Source organism: Leptodactylus fuscus, chromosome 5 (genome assembly GCF_031893055.1).
Source record: "Leptodactylus fuscus isolate aLepFus1 chromosome 5, aLepFus1.hap2, whole genome shotgun sequence".
Lineage (NCBI taxonomy): Eukaryota > Metazoa > Chordata > Amphibia > Anura > Leptodactylidae > Leptodactylus > Leptodactylus fuscus.
In genome coordinates this window covers 188,803,090-188,826,468 of record NC_134269.1, presented here as the reverse complement: position 1 = coordinate 188,826,468, position 23,379 = coordinate 188,803,090, and the positions used below count along the sequence as shown (strand labels likewise).

At 46.4% G+C, this 23,379-nt stretch overlaps 1 protein-coding gene across 1 annotated transcript in view; it reads left to right on the top strand.

Annotated features, from left to right (window-relative positions):
* The first annotated feature begins 380 nt into the window (after positions 1–380).
* GALNT10 (polypeptide N-acetylgalactosaminyltransferase 10) overlaps positions 381–23,379 on the top strand; it is a 101,594-nt gene continuing 78,595 nt past the window's right edge. Inside the window, exon 1 of the mRNA XM_075274872.1 lies at positions 381–632. Within this exon, the coding sequence (XP_075130973.1) occupies positions 489–632 (144 nt within the window). The 5' untranslated portion in view covers positions 381–488. The remainder of the gene's footprint in view (positions 633–23,379) is intronic.

Genomic DNA, 23,379 nt, shown 5'->3' with positions numbered 1-23,379 from the left:
TCTGCAAAGTGTGATCTCGCCCTCAGAATCTGCAACAGAAATCTCCCATTTGGCGATTTTTTTTTTTTTTATTCCTGTAGCATTTCAATCTTGTGTGTTCTTTCCTTTATGATAGAAAACCCCTGTCCAAGGATATATTCACACATAGCAGTTGAGTTGCTGTTCTGAGCTCTAGAATATAACAGTCGCTGCCATTCTCCATTCATCTGCTGGGCTCTGTAGTTCCTCAGCACAGGCAGCCACAGGTTGTCGCCTCACTCTGCCCTCTAGCGGCCGGCACGGTCACTGCTCGCTTCTCACATACTCGGTGTCCAGCCTCGGGCGCGCTTGCTGAGAGGTAGCGGGAGTGCGCAGCGTGTCCCCGCCCCCTCTCCCGGCAGCGGCGGCGGTGGTGGAGGCTCAGTGCATGTAGCGCTGCCCGGCTGTGGCTGGCTCGGTGTCCGGGGCTGTCGGTGCGGAGTTTGGTAGCAGGGCGTGGGCTTCTTCCCATGCGGCGGAAACAGAAGCGGCTTTTGCAGGCGGTGGGGCTGGGGCTGGCCGCCCTGCTCTTCCTGCCCAACGTGGGTCTGTGGTCTCTGTACAGGGAGAAGCTGCTGGAGGGCGCAGGGGGCGGCAGCAACGGGGACGGCCAGGTAAGTGCCACTCTGTGTCTCCATGGTAACTTCACTCACCTGGCAGTGTCCCATACAAGTGAGTGCAGTGTCCTGTGCAGAGTGCTAGTGAGGGATTGTGTGTGAGAGCACTGGACCTGGACTAGTACCTGTACTTGTAACCTGTGAGTGGCGCTAGACCTGTACCTGTCAGTGCTTCTGGACCTGTACTTGTACCTGTGAGAGGTTCTGAACCTGTACTTGTAACCTGTGAGTGATGCTAGACCTGTACTTGTACCTGTGAGTGGCAATAAACCTGTTCCTGTACCTGTCAGTGCTTCTGGACCTGTACTAGTATCTGTGAGAGGTTCTGAACCTGTACTAGTACCTGTACCTGTACTTGTACCTGTGAGTGGCGCTAGACCTGTACTTGTACCTGTGAGTGGCAATAAACCTGTGCTTGTACCTGTCAGTGGTTCTGGACCTAGATCTGTACCTGTACTTGTACCTGTCAGTGGTTCTGCACCTTTACTTGTAACCCGTGAGTGGCACTGGACCTGTACTTGTACCTGTGAGTGACGCTAGACGTGTACCTGTCAGTGGTTCTGGACCTGTACTTGTAACCTGTGAGCGTTGCTAGACCTGTACTTGTACCTGTGAGTGGCAATAAACCTGTGCTTGTACCTGTCAGTGGTTCTGAACTAGTACTTGTACCTATCAGTGGTTCTGGACCTAGATCTGCACCTGTACTTGTAACCTGTCAGTGGCGCTAGACCTGTACTAGTATCTGTGAGAGGTTCTGAACCTGTACTAGTACCTGTACTTGTAACCTGTGAGTGGCGCTAGACCTGTACCTGTCAGTGGTTCTGGACCTGTACTTGTAACCTGTGTGCGTTGCTAGACCTGTACTTGTACCTGTGAGTGGCAATAAACCTGTGCTTGTACCTGTCAGTGGTTCTGAACTAGTACTTGTACCTGTCAGTGGTTCTGGACCTAGATCTGCACCTGTACTTGTACCTGTCAGTGGTTCTGCACCTGTACTTGTACCTGTGAGTGTTGCTGGACCTGTACTTGTAACCCGTGAGTGGCGCTTGACCTGTACATGTAACCTGTGAGTGTCACTGGACCTGTACATGTAACCTGTGAGTGGCGCTGGACCTGTACCTGTGAGTGGCGCTGGACCTGTACTTGTAACCTGTGAGTGGCACTGGACCTGTACTTGTAATCTGTGAGTGTTGCTGGACCTGTACTTGTACCTGTGAGTGTCGCTGGACCTGTACTTGTACCTGTGAGTGGCGCTGGACCTGTACTTGTACCTGTGAGTGGCACTGGACCTGTACTTGTAATCTGTGAGTGTTGCTGGACCTGTACTTGTACCTGTGAGTGGCGCTGGACCTGTACTTGTAACCTGTGAGTGGCACTGGACCTGTACTTGTAACCTGTGAGTGGCACTGGACCTGTACTTGTAATCTGTGAGTGTTGCTGGACCTGTACTTGTAACCTGTGAGTGGCACTGGACCTGTACTTGTAATCTGTGAGTGTTGCTGGACCTGTACTTGTACCTGTGAGTGTCGCTGGACCTGTACTTGTACCTGTGAGTGGTGCTGGACCTGTACTTGTACCTGTGAGTGGTGCTGGACCTGTACTTGTACCTGTGAGTGGTGCTGGACCTGTACTTGTACCTGTGAGTGGTGCTGGACCTGTACTTGTACCTGTGAGTGGTGCTGGACCTGTACTTGTAACCTGTGAGTGTTGCTGGACCTGTACTTGTAATCTGTGAGTGTTGCTGGACCTGTACTTGTACCTGTGAGTGTCGCTGGACCTGTACTTGTACCTGTGAGTGGTGCTGGACCTGTACTTGTACCTGTGAGTGGTGCTGGACCTGTACTTGTACCTGAGTGGTGCTGGACCTGTACTTGTAACCTGTGAGTGGCGCTGGACCTGTGAATGTCCACAGAGCTGACACTCAGATTTTCACTCCATGATCAGTGTATCTGGGGCTCTGAATCATTACTGACAGCTGAAATCCGCCCAGACGTGGTTAAAAATTTTTATGGTTGTAATTTATTTCTACAGCTGTTGGAATGACAAAATCATTCACAACGGTGCGTAGGTTGTCTAAGATGTGTATTGTTCATGAATATGACCCTTGTCACACATCGTGTTCGGTATATCTGAGTGTATGTGGTTATGTCACTGTCTGCCAGAGGAAACTGTAATAGTTATGTCAGTAACCTACAGAGGCGACTGTAATCTGTCAGTGTCCAGCAGACCGAGGTGACTGTACTTAGTTATGTCAGTGTCTGGCAGAGGCGATTGTACTGTAAGTGGTTAGGTCGGGGTCTGGCAGAGGCGATTGTACTGTAAGTGGTAACGTCGGGATCTGGCAGAGGTGATTGTACTGTAAGTGGTAATGTCGGGGTCTGGCAGAGGCAATTGTACTGTAAGTGGTAATGTCGGGGTCTGGCAGAGGCAATTGTACTGTAAGTAGTAATGTCGGGGTCTGGCAGAGGCGATTGTACTGTAAGTGGTAATGTCGGGGTCTGGCAGAGGCGATTGTACTGTAAGTGGTAATGTCGGGGTCTGGCAGAGCCGATTGTACTGTAAGTGGTTAGGTCGGGGTCTGGCAGAGGTGATTGTACTGTAAGTGGTTAGGTCGGGGTCTGGCAGAGGTGATTGTACTGTAAGTGGTTAGGTTGGGGTCTGGCAGAGGTGATTGTACTGTAAGTGGTTAGGTCGGGGTCTGGCAGAGGTGATTGTACTGTAAGTGGTAATGTCTGGGTCTGGCAGAGGCGATTGTACTGTAAGTGGTTAGGTCGGGGTCTGGCAGAGGCGATTGTACTGTAAGTGGTAATGTTGGGGTCTGGCAGAGGCGATTGTACTGTAAGTGGTAATGTCAGGGTCTGGCAGAGGTGATTGTACTGTAAGTGGTAATGTCAGGGTCTGGCAGAGGTGATTGTACTGTAAGTGGTAATGTTGGGGTCTGGCAGAGGTGATTGTACTGTAAGTGGTAATGTCAGGGTCTGGCAGAGGTGATTGTACTGTAAGTGGTAATGTCAGGGTCTGGCAGAGGTGATTGTACTGTAAGTGGTTAGGTCGGGGTCTGGCAGAATTGACTGTATTTAGTTATATCAGTGTCTAGCAGAGGCGATTGTACTGTAAGAGGTTATGTCAGTGTTCAGATTAGCCGTCTGTCAGTCCCCCCAGTACTCTGGGACCTGTTCCGTTGCTTACTTGGTGTAGCAGAGCTGACTGCTCACAGCACAGTTGTCTGATATGACTGGGTTACTAGTCATCACACAGGTCAGTGACTGGTTGTACTCGCTTTTGAGGGTGACTGTGTTGCTTGGATGGGTACCGGACAGTTTTACCCCCCCAGTCACCGTACACAACCCATTCCAGGTGTGAGTGTGAGTTTTGGCAGATCCGGGTTGTTTGCTTTGTGTAATACGGGCAGAAGTTAGCTAGGGCTCGATGGCTGTATCAAGGATGGTGGTATGGGGGGAACATATAAAATTTTGCCCTAATATAATTGCACCCCCTTGGCAATGAGCGTGCATGTAGTGGGCATTACTTCTATCACATCTCTAAGTGTACCCTTATATAAGACGCACCCATCACTGTGGGCACGGCTGAATTTTTGGCATTTCCTACAAAGCTTCCAAATAAGATGTGTTAAATTTTTTTTCCCCCTGAATTGAGACAGTGCTAAGTCAGCTGTAAGAAGGTGTTGCTGGCACTGGCGTCCTGCCAGCCAGGTGTGCGGTCCTGCCTGCTGACGTGGGCACTTGCTGTCTGTTTGACTTGTCATTAACTTGAAAGTTTCCTAGTTCCGGGTGTGAATATGTCTGGATGTGGCGGCTGCTTAGATGTGCTCTGAATGAGAACGCCTGCCGCTCTGCAAGTTTGAGGCACAGGAAGCTGCCACTCCATAGTCTGCGCAGCCAGTACATACATGGTACCTGCACCCTCTGCCGCCCAGACACTTCACTGCCAGACAGTCATACTGCAGATTCACCTATTCTAGGAACTGATCGGAGGTAAACCCGTCTCCTCCTGTTGTTCCTCCCTGAGATGTGCCGTGTGCTTAGCAGACACTTATTTTATGATCAGCTTAAAGGGAAAGTCCTTACCCGATCACTCAGTGTGACAAGCTAGTCGCCTAGGCAAGCAGCTCTTGCTGCAGTAGTGCAGTATGACATGGCACCTTCTTAAAGGAGTGTTCCTGTCTTCTAAAATGATGGCATATGTCTAGGGTATATGTCACTTTATGATTGTTCCAACCACCAAGCCTAAGAATGAAAGGGCTGCAGTCCCGCACAGCTCTGGGCAAGTGAATAGGGCCGGTTGCAAAGACTGTGCCAAATCACTATTGCAGACCCTTCATTCTCAGGGCTGGGGAAGAGTCCAGAGGTCGGACCCTCACAGATTATAAAGCCGAAGCAATATGCCTTTCTTCTTTCTGAGTTCAGAATGCCCCTTTAAATCACAGATTACATTGGCACATTGATTCTGATAAATTGGGGGGCTACATTTTAGTGAGGCTCCCCCTCTGACTAGTGTAAGGGAGGTAGTGAGTGGCGTACCCTACAATGATGTGCATGTCTAATATATAACGTACAGGGACCTGGACCTCCTCGCTCTATGTAATATACATGACCTGGACCTCCTCGCTCTATGTAGTATATATGACCTGGACCTCCTCGCTCTATGTAGTATACATGACCTGGACCTCCTTGCTCTATGTAGTATACATGACCTGGACCTCCTTGCTCTATGTAGTATACATGACCTGGACCTCCTCGCTCTATGTAGTATACATGACCTGGACCTCCTCGCTCTATGTGGTATACATGACCTGGACCTCCTCGCTCTATGTGGTATACATGACCTGGATCTCCTCGCTTTATGTAGTATACATGACCTGGACCTCCTCGCTTTATGTGGTATACATGACCTGGACCTCCTCGCTCTATGTAGTATACATGACCTGGACCTCCTCGCTCTATGTAGTATACATGACCTGGACCTCCTCGCTTTATGTAGTATACATGACCTGGACCTCCTCGCTCTATGTAGTATACATGACCTGGACCTCCTCGCTCTATGTGGTATACATGACCTGGACCTCCTCGCTCTATGTAGTATACATGACCTGGACCTCCTCGCTCTATGTAGTATACATGACCTGGACCTCCTCGCTCTATGTAGTATACATGACCTGGACCTCCTCGCTCTATGTAGTATACATGACCTGGACCTCCTCGCTCTATGTAGTATATATGACCTGGACCTCCTCGCTCTATGTAGTATACATGACCTGGACCTCCTCGCTCTATGTAGTATACATGACCTGGACCTCCTCGCTCTATGTAGTATACATGACCTGGACCTCCTCGCTCTATGTAGTATACATGACCTGGACCTCCTCGCTCTATGTAGTATACATGACCTGGACCTCCTCGCTCTATGTAGTATACATGACCTGGACCTCCTTGCTCTATGTAGTATACATGACCTGGACCTCCTCGCTCTATGTAGTATACATGACCTGGACCTCCTCGCTCTATGTAGTATACATGACCTGGACCTCCTCGCTCTATGTAGTATACATGACCTGGACCTCCTCGCTCTATGTGGTATACATGACCTGGACCTCCTCGCTCTATGTGGTATACATGACCTGGATCTCCTCGCTTTATGTAGTATACATGACCTGGACCTCCTCGCTTTATGTAGTATACATGACCTGGACCTCCTCGCTCTATGTAGTATACATGACCTGGACCTCCTCGCTCTATGTAGTATACATGACCTGGACCTCCTCGCTCTATGTAGTATACATGACCTGGACCTCCTCGCTCTATGTGGTATACATGACCTGGACCTCCTCGCTCTATGTGGTATACATGACCTGGACCTCCTCGCTCTATGTGGTATACATGACCTGGATCTCCTCGCTTTATGTAGTATACATGACCTGGACCTCCTCGCTCTATGTAGTATACATGACCTGGACCTCCTCGCTCTATGTGGTATACATGACCTGGACCTCCTCGCTCTATGTGGTATACATGACCTGGACCTCCTCGCTCTATGTGGTATACATGACCTGGACCTCCTCGCTCTATGTGGTATACATGACCTGGACCTCCTCGCTCTATGTGGTATACATGACCTGGACCTCCTCGCTCTATGTGGTATACATGACCTGGACCTCCTCGCTTTATGTAGTATACATGACCTGGACCTCCTCGCTCTATGTAGTATACATGACCTGGACCTCCTCGCTCTATGTAGTATATGGGAGGTCTTAAGCGGTACCCTACTAAGATCTCAAATCTGTCACAGATTTTTCTGCCACATCTGAACGTGCTCCAGACAACCTCTGTACCCTAAAATTTTTGTGAACTTTTCCCACAAATTTCAAAAACTTCATTCTCTTGTACTTTGTTGCGGTTTTTCATTGACACGTGGCCTTATTGTACTATACGTACTAGAGATATGGAGGATAACTGTGTGTCGGGGATATTTCAGTCCCATCATCTTGTGCCCAGGCTGAGGTGGCTGATAACAGGGAACAATAGATTGTATTTGGCGTATACCATTCTCTATTACAGTATGCAGTCCTATGGAGAAATCCCAAGAGCCAGATAGCCAATGCAGCCAGAAAGGTTTCCACAACTGCAAAACTTTTTGTACTTTTTTTTTAAATTACTTTTTACATTTTTTTATTTTTTTTTGTAAATTTTTATTTTTGTTAAGGTGAAGTTCAGGCACAGCTGTGTATGTAATGCTTGGCATTCATTGGCATTTTGGAAGATGATTTGCCCAGCGTGTGCCTGCTGATTGAGCAATTCTTTGGGCATACTGTGTGGAAATTTTTTTTTTTTTTGCAACTTTTCTTTTTCTCCATACAACCCCCTATTATCTATCCTGCTTTGGGGTCATGCAACAAAAAATATTGAGACTCTCTCCATAGATTACAAGGTAAATTGCTGATCGGAGGGTGTCTGATTGCTGAGACCCCTCCCCAATCCTGAGAACGGGGGGGGGGTGCACCTGCCTCCATGTCGTCATTGATTGTAATATTACTGATCTATCCTTGGATAGGTTATCGGTATCAGATAAATGGGAGTCCAAAACATGTGCTTGGCATTACAGCTCATAGGATCACTCTTCTCATGATTAGTGGTGGGGGGTCCCAGTGCTGGGACCCCTACAGATCAGACTTCCTTACTGCAGAGATGATGGACCATCCACGTGTGTGTGAACGCTGCAGCCGTCGCATGGATGTGGACTGTCAGTCATCTGGGCAAGTGAGTAAGGCGACAACAGAGGCGGTCAACAGAATGGGGGCTCCAGTGGCTGGGAATTAAAATGTGGGTCCGCTGCCAGAGGGGAAAGGAGACTGATTTTGCCCAGAGACCACCCCTTTAAATGAATTTTGAGGAAAAAAGATGTAACATTTGATTGAAGTTTCCATTATGTCCTATGGGACAAAAAGTTGACCCAACGCTTATTTCATCTGTTGCCAAGTTACTTGCCGTGTTTTCCTCCACACTGTGTGTATTATATTGTTGTAAGTCATCGGTGTGCTGTAGTTTGGTCTCGCCCCTATCTGTGTCTGGGCCCTTATAGATAACTGAGATTAAACTTTGACCCTGTTGCCTCCCGTCTTCAGTTCCTTCATGTCACGTTATAAGATATGCAGGTTACTGGGTTATCGTACCCGCTGATGCCCAATTGTGATGGGAGGTTAGTAGGTTCTGTTTTGGCTACGACACCTCTGTAGCACCTAGTGATGTTTTGTGTTTTTCTTAAATCATACGTGTATTTATATATGTATCTGAGATAGAAAAAATACCTGTTTGTCAGGCGGAGTTCACATCTACATAAGCATCTCCATTTGGAAAACATCGAAAGACAAAAAAGTCACAAGTCCAACTTATTCATCCGGCGACTTCATTACAAAAGAATGGACTCCATACTGATCCCATGTAAGTCAGTGGTGTCCGCTGATGCTCCCGAGCTTTGAGGCATGGCCTTCATTGCCGAAATTAACTGCGCCAATATCTCCAGCACCTGGGGGCATATCGGCAAAGCTGAATCCGACACATTGTCGACTTTGTAGCGGAATATAATACCGCTGATGTCTGAGTAGCCTTGAAGATTCCAATTTAAAGGGATTCAATTATTAAAAAGCTATTTTTTTGTCCCTAACACGTTGGAATAGTCTTAAGAAAGGTTATTCTTCTCCTACCTTTAGATGTCATCTCCGGGCCGCCGTTTGGTAGAAATCCCGGTTTTCTTCTGTATGCAAATGAGTTCAATTGCAGCACTGGGGGCGGGCCCCAGCACTCAAACAGCACTGGGGGAATCTCCAATACTACAAGAGAAATCTCCAGCGCCGCCTTCATCTTTGTCTGGACTGGCCTCTCTCTGCGTCTTCTACCGGTGCTGGCTTCAAACTTCTGGGCATGTGCAGTCGGCTCTGCTGTCAGGCCTTGGACAGAGCCGACTGCGCATGCCTGCTGCCATTTTCTTGTCTTGCCATTTTACCAGTTTACTGTGTAAGCGGCCACAGGAAAATTGCCGCGGGCATGCACAGTCAGCTCTGCCGAGGCCCTATAGCAGTTCCGACTGCACATGCCCAGAAGTTTGAAGCCAGGGCCGGAAGAAGACGCAGAGAGAGGCCAGTCCAGGCGAAGATGAAGGCGGTGCTGGAGATTTCTCTTGCAGTATTGGAGACGCCCCAGTGCTGTTCGAATGCTGGGGCCCGCCCCCAGTGCTGCAAGAGAACTCATTTGCATACAGAAGAAAACTAGGATTTCTACTGAACGGTGGCGGGGAGAAGAATAGTCTTTCTTAAAGCTATTCCTACATGTTAGGGACAAAGAAATAGCTTTTTAATGATTGAATCCCTTTAAATCAGAGTCTGTCACGGCTACTCAGGACACTAAACTACCCTCAGGACCTTATGCACCGTGTGTTTAGTGTCCCAAATTGCTGGGTATGATGCCATCCGTGGCTGCATTAATAATAAAAAAACTTCATACTCCCTTGACCTGCACAGTTCTTTAGTGAAGCCAGGGGAAGCCACCTCAGCTTTAGTGTACATGCGCCAGACCTCGGGGGCGCATGCACGGTGAAGCTGAGTTGTACATCTCCAGTGCAGGCGCCAGAAGCACCAGAGGTGAGTCCAGTGAGCCTTTTCTTTAGGCAAGTATAAAACTTTTTCTTTATCTTTAATTCACCCATGGGTTGCGTCCGTAAGGACCTGTAAGTAGGTTATTGTCCTAAATCGCCTTGAGAGATTCTCTTTAACATCGCTGGGGTAAATGTCACCTGCACCAATTTTGAGGACAAGCATTGCACACCACTTGTATCAACTCCTTAGGATTTTTCCCAGACACAGCGCCCCTCTGGCATTCTTTGGTATTGCAGTCTAGTCTCATCGTGGCCTCTATGCTCTCATTGGGAGGCCCCTTGTAGTGTATGACATAAATGTGTATACTCCGACAAAGCCCTCCAATCTTCCATTTTACTGCAATGTCAACAGATGTGCGAGCGGCGATTCCCGTAATTGGATCTGTTCAGACAGTCACTTATTTGCAAACTAGGTCATGAGGAGGAAATAAGGAGAATAAAGAGAAGTTTCTTTAGCCTGGGTTCCTGGGGTGCCCAGTATTTGTGGCATGGCTTGCCCCGGCCTGGTATGTGTTTGTATATTGGAGATACCGCTCTGCCAGCATCCTGCATTTCTGTAATTTCTTCCCGCATCTATTTGGTAAAGCGTGAAGGGTTTCTCATTGGGGTCTTCTCATTGGAGATAATGAAGTTAATTGTCTGCCCCCGGGCTCCCCGAGCGTTTTCATGCTTTACTAGCTCCTGCCGTATACAATGACAGCGCCTGCAAATGAGCATTACAGCCAGGATTGCTGGGCCCACAGCTCTGCCTGTGCCCTTTGACTGCCGGCTCGCAGGAATCTATGAAGGTTAACGTGGGTAAACGCGGTCAAGGTAGAAAAGATGAATGGTAGCATTGACTATGCACAATACATAACAGAGAGGACAAAGAGATATGAACAGCGGGGAAGACAACGGTGCAGAACACCTCATATTGTATGTAATGCTCCAAGAAATATTACAGATCTAGAGGTCTCGTATCAAAGAGTTACAGAACAGAAAACAGGATACGTACAAGATATTCCAGCCCTTCACACTGCACGTCTACATTAGTCATTCCATTAGAACACATTCCCTTTAAGCCTTAGGCTGTATTCACACAGAGTAACGCCAGGCGTTTTTTGTGTGTTTTTTGCACATAGCGCCGCGTTTACGCCGCGTAGCGCCGCGTATACGCCGCGTTAACGCCGGGCAACGCCACCGCTAAATAACGCGGCGTATACGCGGCGCTACGCGGCGTAAACGCGGCGCTATGTGCAAAAAACACACAAAAAACGCCTGGCGTTACTCTGTGTGAATACAGCCTTAAAGGAGTTTTCCGGGATTTATATACTGATGACCTCTCCTTATTTAGTTGAAGCGACCGTAGTGTTCGGATAAGCGCTACATTGGACTCTTCACTGAATACCAAGCACAGCGCCCTACACAGCATAAAGGCTGTGCTTGGTATTGCAGTTCAGCCCCGCTCACTTGAATGGGACTGAGCTGCCGCTGTACTGTGTGACCATTGAACATGATAGGGAAGTGGCTGCAGCACTCGTTCTGGCCGTGGCCTCTTCAAACGGCTTATTTGTGGGGTCTGGGTATTGGATCACATATTATTAGTATTTTTTTTTTTTTCATTTTGTAGAAGACACTCTTTAAAGGGGTTGTCCACCCAGACTTCTTAAAGGGGTTGTCTAGGATGTGAAGATTGATACTGATCGCCTATCCACAAGAGAGATCGTCACTATCAGATCTGTCAGGATCCAACACTGATCCCGTACTGATCAGCTGATGCAGTTGTCGGAAGCTGTATATAAAGTACATGGCTGGGAAAGGGAGCAGACCTGCAGTGGCCCCTTGAATAGGTGCAGGGCCGTATTCTTTATATACAGCTTCCTGTGGCTGATCGCTGTGGGGTCCGAGTGTCCGTCCCATTTTTTTTTTTTTTTCTTTTCCCGCAGCGTTTTATTTCTGCAGCCCGCTACGTGGGGCTTTAGCCTAAGGGAGGCATCTTTGGGAAATTGCAGTATTACATGACACATGTTGAAGTTGTAATGTAATGCATAGTGGGTGTCCGCCATAGGAAGAGCCGCTCTTTACTTCTTATCTAGGTGTTTTATTGTTAGTGGATTTGTTTTGGTGGTGGCGACGGCTAGTCCACCTGACTCTCACATGCACACTTTGTTCTGCCAAGTGTGCATGTGTTCTGATAATGAGGAATGTAGGAAGCTACCGCCATACTCCTGTGACTAATGGGAATGGGGAAGTTATACCCTCCCTCCTGATATCTAGGTTCTATAATCCAGGACATACATCTAAGGCTACATTGTAGACTCCATCGCAGTGAAAGTTGCCGGACATAAAAGTGCAAAAAATCCCCTGACGTTTTCGGCCAGAGATTCAGTGAATGAACTGGACTCCTGACATATTCATCATAGTCAGTGGGGTCCGTTGTCCTGATCCCATAGTGTAATGTGTATGACTACCTAAAGAGCTGGGAACATCTCACGACTGCACCACCAAACCCGTAAGCTGTACAACAGTCATTACTCGGCTCGTAGATCATTGTATCCAGTGACTCTGGGGACTGCAGCCAGATCTGGGGCTCTAGCGCGTATCTCCTTTTTCATTTATCGTTCTGCGCCGATCTGTCAGCGTCGCCACCTGCAGCAGGATTGGCAGAGAAGACTTTGTTCTGTTAGCACGAGCAGCTGCAAATCTGTCATCTGTCCCTGCGACTGCATCAAAAACGTCTTTCTTATCCACTTCTCTGGCACTGCCGCTCCTCTAAAGACTGAAATTTACAGCTACATGCAAAAAAAAATAAAAAATATGGAGTATGCTGTGATCTTCGACTGGTTCAGGCGTCCGTCGGCGTCTTTCAGATATTTTCGCTGTGGCTTGGCTTGGTAATTTACAGCCTTGCAGATCTTTACTGCCTCATTAGAGCCATTTAGGATGTATATGTGTTACATTTTACAAGCATTTTCCTCTGCTAATTTAGTGCTAATGTACAGAAGGTAAAGTCATAGCGTTTAGTTTCCCCCGCGGTCGGCCCCGATGGTCTGAATGCGAATTGGATGTATTATTATTGATTAATTTCCATGTTCAGGCGAATCTTAAAGGGATTATCCGGCAGCATGATACTAATTGCCGCGGCCCCTTCACTACGTACCAAGCACAGCGCCGTACATTATATGGTGGCGGGGCTTGGTATTGCAGCACAGCTTGTTCATTAGAATATCAGAAAAAAGTTACCGAATCTGGCTTCAAACTAAGATGTTTTATTTTTTAATTACATTATAGAATTATTAATATTGTATGATTAATTACATATTTATGTTCATAGGAATCAGTTCGTGGCCTTTCATGGATTAGAGGGTCGTTACATGGCCCTTTATATAGGAGTCGGCTTATTGACGGCATCAGAGCAGAGAATGTCTCCGCAGCCCTTGGAATTGCTGGAAAACCTATTTAATGGTTTATTGGGAGCGGTGCTGCAATATCCCAAACCCGGCGCCATATAGTGGATGGTGGCGCATCCAGTAGCAGCTTCTAGTACCTGATGTAGTAGCTGATCTGTGCGGTTTCCAGGAACTGCCCCACCTGTTGGTAGTGGCTGGCTATGACAGTGGCAAGGATTTTGGATTCCACGTTCTCATTTTATACATTTCCAGGAGGAACAATAGAGGAACGTCACAATGTAACCTTCTAAGATGTTTTGCAATTGATATTTTATGGGAAATGAGGTATTTACTAAAACAGGGAGAACTGAGAGAGGTCTCCATTAAGAGGCGGCTTAGGAGCAGTTCACATAGAGGAATTTGCAGTTGATTTTGAGGTAGGTTCAAGCTCCAAATTCCGGCTGGAATCTGCCTTTTTCAATGGGCGGCATGATGACTCTTCTCAGGATGTTGAAAAACAAGCATCATGTTCAATCTGTCCTCAGGTTTAGCCGCAGACTTCGCAGCATGAGCCCCTTAGTGGCTAATCTGTGGGGAAACCCGTGGCGGAAAACCGAAAATCTGCTGGTAACGCAAGGCTGGAATTAGTAGGGGAATCCGAGCTGCATCAAATTTCTCTCCAAATTCGGTTGTACACGTATACCCTTACGCTAGGTCCACACTAACATTTGCCTTTCTGACGGACCCCAATAACTATATTGGGATCTGCTGAGTGTCTGTTCTTTAAAACTGAAACCACTTGAGGAAACAGTTGGACTTGCAGGAGACTCCAAGGACCCATGCACACGAGTGAGTGTGCCCTCAGATTTTTTTCTAGTGGAATGTACTGGGATGACAAGTGTCACTGGAGTACATTCTGTGAGGTGCTGTCCTCTATGGGGGCGTCTAATGCGCTCTGTTTCGATGACACAGGATAGGACCTTCTCTATGTTCCCTGGAACAGACTGAATTGGCCTGTACGCTCGGCTTTGTTCATCCGCCTCTGTTGATCTGTAATCCTAAACATCATAACATCGTACCCAGTGGGGGCAAACGACAAGCCCAGCTCTGCTACATCCGGCACTTAGTTATTTCTATGCGCCTCTATCTGTATATACACAAAGACGTCTCACACACCTCGCTTTAGAAGCCGCGGCGGTGAGCGCAGTCCTTAGAAGTACACTGATATATTCTTTATCCTGATTCTTTGAACTCGCCTGTGAAGTCCTGGGTAGGGATCTGAATGACAGACTACACATTCACCGCGTTCTGTATGCGGGCTGTATGAATACGCCTCAGTATGTATTCCTATTTTCTGCGGTGCGCAGCTTTAGACTGAAGTGAAAGTGTGAATTTAAGAGTAGAATAGCTGAAAGGAATCTGTCAGAACTCAGCTGTGTAAAACAGGCGGCGAGAAAAGGCAGCCCGCTGTAAGTGGTGCACGCGGAGTACCCTGGTGCCTTCTAATCTTAGGGTTATTTCTTGCTATTTTGTTCCAAAATGTATGAAAGGAGCATTAAAAATATACAAGAATTTGCCAGCGATTCCCTCCTCTCCTTTGATTATGTTCTGTGCCGTGCTAACTAATATCTTGTAAGAAACAGAGAAAGAATTCTTAGTTTTTTTGCCATTTTCTCAAACCTTAGATGAGAGGTGTGTCTGCCTGTAAGGCAACTGGCTGCAGCAGAAGCCCTCCCCCACTGCAGCAGGAGACCAGGCACGCTATGTTCCACCTCTCGGCCAAAATTTTTTTTAGTTTTATCTGCTTTTATCAATTGTTTTTGTTCTTCGTGTAACTCCAGGAAGCTGAAAGTTCATCTTCTAGTTATCAAACCTCTGATTTCCCCAGAAGTTTTATTTGAAGGGGTTGTCCAAGTCTTTTTTGGGTTCAGTTTTAAAACAACGGACCCCTTATGAACTCCATTACTGTCAATGGGGTCCATCGGGCTCTGTATGTAACCGCCTGTTTTAGTGGTCCACCTATGTTAGTATGGTCTTGCCTCCCTTAGACCTGGTTCACATCTGTGTTTGTTATTCCAGTCGGGAAGTCCGCTTGGGGACCCCCTGAACAGAATACTGAACGCATTAAAAAGCTGTGAGCCATTAAAGCACACAAACTCAATAGACTATAATGGGGTCCATGTGTTGTCGGCATGAGTCATGCGGAGAGGAAAGTAGTGCTTAAAGTACTTTTCTCTCAGCATTCTTCGTGTGGACACTGTGTGGAAAACACACGGACCCCATTACAGTCTATAAGGTCCGTGTGCTTTCATTGCTCACCGCTTGTCAATGTGTTCGGTATTCCATTCAGGGGGTCCCCAAGCGGATTCCCCGAACGCTGATGTGAACCGGGCCTTACTGTCCTCGAGATCAGAAGTCCTCAAACACCCGGCCACGAGGAGAAGTAGCCAATGAGGAGTGACCCAGCTGGGATCTAAGCATTCGCTCCGAGTTGGCTGCCACTCCCCGCACATACCGCTCAGTATAAAACAGCGCTCACCGGACACTGCACTTTCACACTACCGAGTGTCATATGTGAGACTCATCCCGTATGTATCTGTACATTATGCTGGGAGAGAGGGACTACTAGTAGTATAGTTATGTATGATACTAGGTGTCCCTGCCTCCCAGTGATATAATGCCCCCTACTTGAAAGGGATCCTATCACTCAGACACAATTTTTTCTAGGTACCACATCGGAATAGCCTTAAGAAAGGCTATTCGTCTCCTACCTTTCGTCGTCTTCTCTGTGCAGCCGTTCGCCTACAATCCCCTTTTTTCTCAGTATCCAAATGAGCTCTCTTGCAGCACTGGGGGGGGGGGGAGCGCTCAAACAGCACTTGGGGTGTCCCCAATGATGCGAGAGAACTCTCTCCAGCGCCGCCTCCATCTTCGTCAGCAGCATCCTCTTCTTCCGGCGGTGGCTTGTAACTTCTAGGTTTTGGGCAGAGTAGACTGCGCATGCCCACAGGCCATGAGAAGACGGCCACTTGCACAGTATTGTAAGCAGCCATTTTCTCGTGGCCTGTGGGCATGCGCAGTCTGCTCTGCCCGAGGCCTAGAAGTTACAAGCCACCGCCGGAAGAAGAGACTGAAGAGGACACTGCTGGCAAAGATGGAGGCGGCGCTGGAGATAGTTCTCTCACAGCATTGGGGACGCCCCCAATGCTGTCTGAGTGCTGGGTCCCGCCCCCAGTGCAGTGAGAAAACTCATTTGCATACCGAGAATAACCGGGATTGTAGGTGAACAGCGGCACGGAGAAGACAACGAAAGGTAGGAGTTGAATAGCCTTTCTTAAGGCTATTCCGACGTTGTACCTAGGAAAAATTGTGTCTGAATGATAGGATCCCTTTAATCACTGTGTAATAGTATATGGCTGGGAGGCAGAGGTTCCTATCATCTTATATATTTATACTGCTAACAGTCCATCTCCTGGCATAAGGTGCAGGCCGGTAAATCAGAGTCTCATGCCCAAAACCTGTTAGTGTGCAAGCAGCAGAGAACAAGACAAGGGCTGTGGGAAAATTGTCTTGCTTGGAAGTGGTCCATGGGGAAGGAAAGGTTGGGTACCGCTGCTCTAGATAGTCACACTTTAGGCTAGTTTCACACGGTCCGAATACGTCTGTACATTAGGGACCATATTACACCCCCAAATACTGTCACGGTTGTGCGTCTTAATGACCCAACAGGCAGTTTTCCTTGTGTTTGCTTGAGTTGCCTCTCCTATCATAACAAAAATCTACTGATGGATAAATTGGTTTTCCATAAAAGCAGCTGACCCTTGTGGGTGTTGGGGATGAGAGACTATATGGCAGCCACTAACCCCCCTACTCTACAATGCTTTGTGTCCCCATAGTAAATGTTTGTCATTGTCATCTCCGATGAAGGGTCGTTAGACCTGTGGTCAGGACGAGAATTGTGGCTGTTATATGGCCCATCCAATATAGAAGGAGTATGGCTGCTTGAATCCAGCCTAAAATTGGTTTTGGAACGTAGATGTAAAGAGCCCCCGTGGAGTTATTTCTGGACAAGTCTGCCATTGGGATATACAAGATACTTCTCCATGGTTTTGCCTTCCACGTCTTTCCTGCTGGCAGCATTGAGAACAATCTGACCTAATACTACGGACATGAGGGTGTTTTAGGTTACATCTTAATAATATGGTTGCTTACATACTTGTCCTTATATGATGTAACATGTGGAAGATCAGGTTAAGTAGGTGACGAATATAACATAGGTAATGTAGTGAGCCATTAATAGCCCGATGCTAATCACCTAATCCTGGATAGGACCCAGGTAGGCGGCACTTTGTAGCTGCAAATCATGGTGGATATCAATGATGAATCGCTGCATGTGGCATTAAACGTCAGATGTATATGGGCCAAACCTACTAATTTCAATGTGTATGGGGATCTTCTGACCCTCCTCAACCGATAAGGATCAGGCAGTTCAGATGGAGATGAGTCTCGAGGGTCCATTCAATATACATGTGCTAAGCCATGAGTAGAGGAGTCAGGTGAGATAGTCGTCAGACTAGTCTAAAGATAAATATGTCATCAATGGCCGATCTGTTGGCATCCAGCTGCTATGGCCCTCTCTGAGAGGCAGTGACAGCAGTTCAAGGGAAAGAAGCTGTGCCACTTTGTTGGCGCTGCCCAAGCTTTTATGTGTTTGGCCCATGGCTGTAATTCAATGGCCAATTATGCCATCAGAAGACAAAGGCATGGGGCTTTCCCTAGCAATGATATCGATTTGTTCTAGTGGTTGGTAAGGGTCACCATGGTTAGATCCCAGCCAACCAGACATTGATGGCAGTAGGGTACCTGTGTCAAAATTGCCATTATTCTGGTCTGTTGGAGGACCAGAACAATGGACAATTGGACCATGGCAGACACACATGGAGCTGATGGACCATATTGACTATAATAAGGTTCCACGGGCGTCCATGGTTTTTATCTGAACAGTGTGTACAGGACTGCTTCATCTACAATGTGATGGCCATGTTCATGCTGGCGTTGCCTAACAGTTATTCTGGACTGTCGAAGGACCTAAACAATGGATAGGTGGCCTGAATACAAAACTGTCACACATGGTGTCCAACTGACTATAATGGGGTCCTCCAGGTTTTATATATTATGGGGTCCTCCAGGTATTCTATATAACGGGGTCCTCCAGGTATTATATATAACGGGGTCCTCCAGGTATTCTATATAACGGGGTCCTCCAGGTATTATATATAATGGGGTCCTCCAGGTATTCGATATAATGGGGTCCTCCAGGTATTATATATAACGGGGTCCTCCAGGTATTCTATATAATGGGGTCCTCCAGATATTATATATAATGGGGTCCTCCAGGTATTATATATAATGGGGTCCTCCAGGTATTATATATAATGGGGTCCTCCAGATATTATATATAACGGGGTCCTCCAGGTATTCTATATAATGGGGTCCTCCAGGTATTCTATATAATGGGGTCCTCCAGGTATTCTATATAACGGGGTCCTCCAGGTATTCTATATAACGTGGTCCTCCAGGTATTCTATATAACGGGGTCCTCCAGGTATTATATATAATGGGGTCCTCCAGGTATTCGATATAATGGGGTCCTCCAGGTATTATATATAACGGGGTCCTCCAGGTATTATATATAACGGGGTCCTCCAGGTATTCTATATAATGGGGTCCTCCAGATATTATATATAATGGGGTCCTCCAGGTATTATATATAATGGGGTCCTCCAGGTATTATATATAATGGGGTCCTCCAGATATTATATATAACGGGGTCCTCCAGGTATTATATATAATGGGGTCCTCCAGGTATTCTATATAATGGGGTCCTCCAGATATTATATATAATGGGGTCCTCCAGGTATTATATATAACGGGGTCCTCCAGGTATTGTATATAACGGGGTCCTCCAGGTATTCTATATAATGGGGTCCTCCAGATATTATATATAATGGGGTCCTCCAGGTATTATATATAATGGGGTCCTCCAGGTATTTTAAATCTGAAACCAGGGGAGGAAAAATGCCTCCACGCAGGACTTTGTTCTCTGCCGATGTTCAGGTGAACATAGCAACGGAGTCAGGTGTGAATGTAGCCTAAGAGGTATATACTGTATATTATCAATTATCGAGGCAAGTTTAATGGGACTTTATTGCAGGAACTGTAAAAATTCTGGGTGAAATACCACTGCGGGCAATGCCTGGTGCCGTAACGGAGACAAGACTGGCTGTATTATAGCTGTGGGGGTCCTCCGGGAGAAGTTTATATCCCGTCCTGTGATGGACCTATCCCGTCCTGTGATGGACCTATCCCGTCCTGTGATGGACCTATCCCGTCCTGTGATGGACCTATCCCGTCCTGTGATGGACCTATCCCGTCCTGTGATGGACCTATCCCGTCCTGTGATGGACCTATCTCTGTCTTACGTTCCACTTTTCTTTTTCTACAATACAACAGAAAGCCGGCCGGAGTTGTGAGCTCTGCCTTACCCAGCAATGTATGTTCTGAGCCCGAGTTATATTATTGGGGAACTGAATGGCAGCGCTTCCACTTGGGGACGTCTCATGGTCTGGCACATTCCACACAAGCCTTGAGCATATGGTTTGTGTTGCGGTGGAAGCAATTATGGTTTCCGTCTCCTTGCCTGACCAGACCTGCCTCCCGTCCCACAACTGGCGACTTCTGATTTATTAACTCTATCCCTTCTGTATTCTACGTTGTCCGAATCAGCCCTTGTACTGTTGTAAACATACAGCGGGATTGTAGGATCAGCAAGGCCGGAGTCTTATTAATAAGGGTCCATGCACCTGGCTTACCACATGTGTTATGGACCTATGGGCACTCCATGTGCACTGTATGGTGGCGCTATAAGAGGAGAATATCTCCATTTTAGGTGAGTTATTTTGCCTGATATTATACTTCTCATAGCTGAGGGTTTGCTGTAGTCATATTCATTCTAGGTAATCCTCTGTCATTATATTGGTTAAGTATATCGATATTGATGTAGTTCGCCTCTAATAACTCCGATTGAAGTGAAAAGGAGACCGAAAAATTCCAATTGGCTGGTGCAGAATTTGGACGAGCAGAAAAATTCAGTTTTAAACTCCTGAAGTAGAATTTTTCAGCTTATACAAATTGCACGTATGTCATTCGTTTATGAAGGAGTCAGAGCAGGAGTTGTAGTCAGACTGGAGAAAAGAATCCATGCTTTGCTCTACTGACTCCACAACCCCTGAAAGTGTCACACAACTACTGTTTACCTCCAGCAAAAGCACTGCAAGAATAATACATGACCTGGTCAGCGGCCATATTGTCCATGATCTACGGTTATGTGTGAGGACATAAAGCATCCATTAGTAACATACAGAGGTGACAGTCCCGGACATGCAAATATCCAACCCCACAGTACAATGACTGGCTCGGGGTGGAGTGTCGCTTCTCTTTGTTCCTTCCGTTGATTGATGGCTTCCCAGCAGTTATACTGGTTGTGCTAACAAAACCAGTCAGCTACGTGGCACGTCGCTGACTCCAGAGCTGCCGCTTTGTTATGTGACCTAGGTGTGAATATTGTCCTGACCTTGAATCCTTTATTGCAGTATAATTCTTACACCTAACTCTCACCTACTAATTCTACTCGCTGTACAGGGCGGCTTAGAAGTCCCCTTTATATCCCATGTGTAGATTCTCTCCTGACCGATCGGACAGTCACTTGTGTCAGTAGTCGCAGGACGGGGACCAGTGATGTCACTCACACCAGGTCACTGCTTCCTATTACAGTCAATTCACATGCATGGCAGAAATTTCTATGTCTGACCCATTGTCTTAATGAGACTTTAGAAACTTATTTTTGCTAAAATTTCTGGCATGCGTAGACAAGCTCATATACTGGGGCTTATACAATACCATGGGGCGGACTGCTGTATAGTACCACACCTATCCGTCATCTATAGTCCCAGATGACTGTTTATTCATGTCTGTAAATATACACATACTCTTATGTTAACTATGTGTATTTACTTACCTAAGACTAACTAGAAGTATAAATAGACAAGGTTTGCACGGACAAATAGATAAAGTTTGTTCTGTGCAGCGCTGCGGATTATGGCCCGGTTCACATCTGTATTATTATCCGCATAAAATGCGGTTGGTTACCTTAGGAAACCCGTAGACCCCATAAAATATAATGGGGTCCGTGTGGTTTCCGCACAAAAATGCAGAGAGAAAAGTGCTGCCTACAGGACTATTCTCTCCGCATATTTCATGCGAGTAGGCGAACGAAATGGCCCGATCGCAGATGTGAACAAGGCCTATGTTGTGGTCATGAAGCCAGATCAATTTATTATTACAGCATGCTTCAAGTCTTCATGACACTGGGTTCACTGTATAGGTGTGCATAGAGAGAAGGCTGTCAATCTTCCTGTGTGGGTATTCAGGCCTCATTGTCTCTCCTAGGAGTCCTGTCTGGATTTATTCTGCTTTTTACTCAGATGTCCTGCTCCTAATCATATAACCCTATATATCACAGAGCTCAGCTTCTCTCCTCTGTTATATAACCCTATATATCACAGAGCTCAGCTTCTCTCCTCTGTTATATAACCCTATATATCACAGAGCTCAGCTTCTCTCCCTCTATCATATAACCTTATACAGTCCTATGAAAAAGTTTGGGCACCCCTATTAATCTTAATCATTTTTAGTTCTAAATATTTTGGTGTTTATAACAGCCATTTCAGTTTGATATATCTAATAACTGATGGACACAGTAATATTTCAGGATTGAAATGAGGTTTATTGTACTAACAGAAAATGTGCAATATGCATTAAACCAAAATTTGACCGGTGCAAAAGTATGGGCACCTCAACAGAAAAGTGACATTAATATTTAGTAGATCCTCCTTTTGCAAAGATAACAGCCTCTAGTCGCTTCATGTAGCTTTTAATCAGTTCCTGGATCCTGGATAAAGGTATTTTGGACAAACAATTCAAGTTCAGTTAAGTTAGATGGTCGCCGAGCATGGACAGCCCGCTTCAAATCATCCCACAGATGTTCAATGATATTCAGGTCTGGGGACTGGGATGGCCATTCCAGAACATTGTAATTGTTCCTCTGCATGAATGCCTGAGGATTTGGAGCGGTGTTTTGGATCATTGTCTTGCTGAAATATCCATCCCCGGCGTAACTTCAACTTCGTCACTGATTCTTGAACATTATTCTCAAGAATCTGCTGATACTGAGTGGAATCCATGCGACTCTCAACTTTAACAAGATTCCCGATGCCGGCATTGGCCACACAGCCCCAAAGCATGATGGAACCTCCACCAAATTTTACAGTGGGTAGCATGTGTTTTTCTTGGAATGCTGTTTCTTTTTGGACGCCATGCATAACGCCTTTTTTTATAACCAAACAACTCAATTTTTGTTTCCAAAATGAAGCTGCCTTGTCCAAATGTGCTTTTTCATACCTCAGGCAACTCTATTTGTGGCGTACGTGCAGAAACGGCTTCTTTCTCATCACTCTCCCATACAGCTTCTATTTGTGCAAAGTGCGCTGTATAGTTGACCGATGCACAGTGACACCATCTGCAGCAAGATGATGCTGCAGCTCTTTGGAGGTGGTCTGTGGATTGTCCTTGACTCTTCTCACCATTCTTCTTCTCTGCCTTTCTGATATTTTTCTTGGCCTGCCACTTCTGGGCTTAACAAGAACTGTCCCTGTGGTCTTCCATTTCCTTACTATGTTCCTCACAGTGGAAACTGACAGGTTAAATCTCTGAGACAACTTTTTGTATCCTTCCCCTGAACAACTATGTTGAACAATCTTTGTTTTCAGATCATTTGAGAGTTGTTTTGAGTAGCCCATGATGCCACTCTTCAGAGGAGATTCAAATAGGAGATCAACTTGCAATTGGCCACCTTAAATACCTTTTCTTATGATTGGATACATCTGGCTATGAAGTTCAAAGCTCACTGAGGTCACAAAACCAATTTTGTGCTTCAGTAAGTCAGTAAAAAGTAGTTAGGGGAATTCAAATCAATAAAATAAGGGTGCCCATACTTTTGCACCGGTCAAATTTTGGTTTAATGCATATTGCACATTTTCTGTTAGTACAATAAACCTCATTTCAATCCTGAAATATTACTGTGTCCATCAGTT